Source organism: Dipodomys ordii, unplaced genomic scaffold, assembly GCF_000151885.1.
Source record: "Dipodomys ordii isolate 6190 unplaced genomic scaffold, Dord_2.0 Scaffold80, whole genome shotgun sequence".
NCBI classification, from domain to species: Eukaryota; Metazoa; Chordata; class Mammalia; order Rodentia; family Heteromyidae; genus Dipodomys; species Dipodomys ordii.
Window position 1 is genome coordinate 1986029 of NW_012267296.1, and position 4364 is coordinate 1990392.

At 38.7% G+C, this 4364-nt stretch overlaps 1 protein-coding gene across 1 annotated transcript; it reads left to right on the forward strand.

Annotated features, from left to right (window-relative positions):
- The first annotated feature begins 377 nt into the window (after window positions 1-377).
- On the forward strand, window positions 378-1958 carry Pabpc5 (poly(A) binding protein, cytoplasmic 5). Its single transcript, XM_013024989.1, has one exon. The coding sequence runs from the start codon at window positions 525-527 to the stop codon at window positions 1671-1673; it is 1149 nt and encodes a 382-aa protein (XP_012880443.1). The 5' UTR covers window positions 378-524; the 3' UTR covers window positions 1674-1958.
- The last annotated feature ends 2406 nt before the right edge of the window (window positions 1959-4364 follow it).

Here is a 4364-nt window from a genome sequence, read left to right on the forward strand (position 1 = left end):
GTGAGCCGCCCTGAAACAGGCCAGGCAGCTGGCGGAGGAATACCACTCTGCCCCTGCACTTGCTGATACCATTTTAAACCAACCGGAGCTCCTGGCCTGTTTTTATGCTGAAAGCCGGTCTCAAGGCCTCTATGGGCAAAGGCAGATGGGCTGGGTCGGGGGAGGGGGGAAGCCAGGCTTGTAGAGATTTCTAAAAATCATAGGGGAAAGAGAAATTTTGTTTCTGTTACTGGCTTTGAAACTAATTTTATATCTGTATGGGTAAAAAATTGTATCCTCAGGGAGTTCAGATTTCTTATTGGGGTGCCTTTTTTGTCTGATACATTTGTCCTGAGACTGCTAACCAGCTGTTTCTGAACTTCATTTTCTCAGCCTCAGCCTCAACAGTGATTCTGAGTCTGCTTTTTGCTTCCCTTCGCTTGCCTTAGCTTTTTCTGTTCTTGAACAGCGGTTTGGGCTATAGATTAGAGAAAGCAGCCTTTTTTTCCCTATCTCAAGAGAGCCTCCTCTCTGTGCTCAGAGAGATGGGGAGTGGGGAGCCTAATCCTGCTGGGAAGAAAAAGAAGTACCTCAAGGCTGCCCTCTATGTGGGTGACTTGGACCCAGATGTCACTGAGGATATGCTCTATAAGAAGTTCAGGCCTGCAGGTCCTCTGAGGTTCACCCGTATCTGTCGTGACCCAGTGACCCGTAGTCCCCTGGGCTATGGCTATGTTAACTTCCGCTTTCCTGCGGATGCTGAATGGGCCCTGAACACCATGAATTTTGACTTGATTAATGGCAAACCATTTCGTCTCATGTGGTCACAGCCAGATGACCGCTTAAGAAAGTCTGGAGTTGGAAATATATTCATCAAAAATCTGGACAAATCCATAGATAACAGAGCTCTGTTTTATTTATTTTCTGCTTTTGGAAACATTCTCTCCTGCAAAGTAGTATGTGATGACAATGGATCTAAGGGCTATGCCTATGTACACTTTGACAGTCTGGCCGCTGCCAATAGGGCCATCTGGCATATGAATGGAGTGCGGCTCAACAACCGCCAGGTATACGTTGGCCGGTTCAAATTCCCAGAAGAGCGAGCAGCTGAAGTCAGAACAAGAGATAAAGCAACTTTCACAAACGTTTTTATTAAAAACTTTGGAGATGACATGGATGACGAAAAACTGAAAGATCTTTTCAGTGAATATGGAACCATTGAGAGTGTTAAGGTGATAAGAGATACCAATGGGAAATCTAAAGGGTTTGGATTTGTGAGATATGAGACTCATGAGGCCGCTCAAAAGGCTGTACTGGACCTGCATGGGAAGTCAGTGGATGGGAAAGTCCTCTATGTAGGGCGAGCACAGAAGAAAATTGAACGACTGGCTGAATTAAGGCGGAGATTTGAAAGGCTGAGGTTAAAAGAAAAAAATCGGCCCCCAGGGGTTCCAATCTACATTAAGAACCTGGATGAGACCATAGATGATGAAAAACTGAAGAAAGAATTTTCTTCATTTGGATCAATCAGCCGAGCCAAAGTGATGGTAGAAGTGGGGCAAGGCAAAGGGTTTGGGGTCGTCTGCTTCTCTTCATTTGAAGAGGCAACCAAAGCAGTGGATGAGATGAATGGCCGGGTAGTGGGCGCCAAGCCTCTGCACGTCACTCTGGGCCAGGTCAGGCGCAGGTGGTGAGAATCAGAAAGCTTAGATTGTTTCAGCCTTAGTGAGAGCATACTTAGCTTTAGCTCCTTTGTGATAAGAAATTATTTTATTCCAAGTCACAGGTGTATTTTTTTCTCTTTTTTAAGTGAATATTTTCTTTTGAAAACAAAGTGAAACTAAAAGAAAACTTGTTAATTTTAGTGAAAAAGTAATTTTCTGTGTAAAATTGTCATTTTGTACTATTTTTATATAATATCCTTACGAATGTTGTAGAATAAATTTAATTCCTTCCCATTTTTTCCTGAATAGCCAAGGTGAAGCAATTATGTTTACCTCTTTATTTCAATATTGCTAGTTCTTATTTTTCCATGAAAATGTTCTTAACATTGTCCCTAATTCTGAATCTTTCATAGTTAAAACTCAACTTGTATTTTGAGAGATCTATAGGGCAGGGGGGAATGTGTAGGATCCAGTTAACATGTCTGCATTATTTCAAATGAACGTTCTTCTAAAATATATGAAGCGTCTTTTCTTCTCTTTATTTATTTATTTGTATTTTTTTTCCCTTTTAGTATATTGAGAGTTCACTATAGATTTGGTAGTGGTTGTGATTGAATGTGTGGAGTTGTCGTCATTAACTTCACACCTTGTTCTCTCAATCGGTACTTTAGTAAACACATTAGGCAGTGACTATTTATATTATGATTTGTATCAGAAAATCTTTGTTAAGATATTTAGTACATTTTCTTGGTTTATGTTACAAAAGAAAGATGAATTATTGCACTAAATTCACTTTACATATAACTAATATTTTACTTTTAATTTTATTAAGTATCAATGTAAAAATTAAATAATCTATACATCATTGGTAAAAACAAGCTACTTTAAAGATCACCTTGTATTTAGCTAGCTCTTGGAGTTTCTTGAATGGCATCATATGCTAACATTTACAGCAGTTTCAAAGTTACTGAACAAGTTGTCTCTTGATTAAGTCATGTGACACCCTCCATTGTATGAGAACTATTATCTCAGTGTAATTCTGTTTAGGTCTTGGAACTTTGGAAATTCAGAAAATATGTTCTGTTTTCTATGGCAGCTATATAATGTATCCTGCAAGTTTTAGTTAAAAATTTCCACATTTCACTTTCAGTTTTCTTTGTTCTGTGGAGTGCATGGGCAGCAAAGATGGCACTGAGAGGGAGTTGAGTGGGCAGAGGCTGATTTGCTGTAGAGCCCATGGGCAGCAAAGATGGCGCTGAGAGGGACTTGAGTAGGCAGAGGCTGATTTGCTTTATGTTCAGTGCATAACCAGCCCTTGGAAGCTTAGGTGCATGATAGGGTTGTGACCTTCACAGTAATTGGTTCCTTTTCCTCCCTTGCCATGCCACCTGCTCTTTTTTGCTTTAAAAAGGGCTTGCTCTGTGTTAATAAACGAGTTTTCCTGCTTGACTTGACTCCCTGCTGCGTCTGATTATCTCCGGGGCTAAGGGAGGCTGGGGAACAGGCAAGCTGCCGCACTTACCTTTCCTTGGACCCAGTCTGTCTTTCATGAGATGGACGAAGACTGGACATTATTCCACACTGTCTGCCTACCATTCATATTACATATATTTTAAAATTAATTTTGGTATTTTATTTATTTAACTGTATGCTATCTCAAAAAATCTATTTAGAAAGTATAGAAATATCAAATTTGGGCTGGGAAGGTGGCTCAGTGGTAGAGTGCTTGTGAGGCCCAGGGTTCGATTCCTCAGCACCACATAAGCAGAAAAAGCCGGAAGTGGTGCTGTGGTTCAAATGGTAGAGTGCTAGGCTTGAGCTGAAGAGCTGAGGGACAACACCCAGGCCATGAGTTCAGGCCCCACGACCGACCAAAAAAAAAAAAAAGACAAGGAAATATCTAATTATAAAATTTGTATACTTTTGAAAATTTATGATCTACTATATTACAGTCTAATCACAAGAAATATTTTTCTTTCTATTATCAGTTGGTTTTGCTTATTATATAGGCAACTCTTCATTTACATATATAATACAATATAAATATGTAACTTTTAAGAATTTTGTTTGTTCATTAGCCATAAAATGAGAAATAGACTGTTTCTCTATAATTATTTATAGAAAATTACACGTTTATTAGTTATCAAAGATTCAAAAGTGAAAATCAGTGTTTTGTTGATTATAAACATATTACATGCTCATTACAAAAATGTACATAATGCAGAAATAAGATAACCACTTAAAAGGTAACCACTACTATTTTATTTTAGTGTGTGTATATTCACCTATGCCTTTTTTTTCCTATGTATACACAGACATTTTTCCAAAAATATGCTCTGTGTTCTGTCTTGTATTTTTTAATTTTAAGCTGAACCATGGTCATCTTTTCATGCCAATAAATATCTATGCCATTTTAGTGACTGCACAGTATTCCATTGTGTAGATGTACTATAACTTATCCAACTCACTTGTTATTGAAAAAATTCATATGAGTCCAGAATGTTTTACATGTTTTAAACAAAACTGTGATAAGCATAACTTTTTTAAACCTATTGTGAAGCTGGACATTGATGGCTCATGCCTGTAATCTTAGCTGCTTGGGAAGCTGAGATCTGAGTATCATGGTTTGAAACTAGCCTGGGCAAGAAAGTCTATGAGACTCTGACCTCCAATGAACTACCAAAAAAGCTGGGAGAGGAGCTGTGTCTTATGTGATACAGC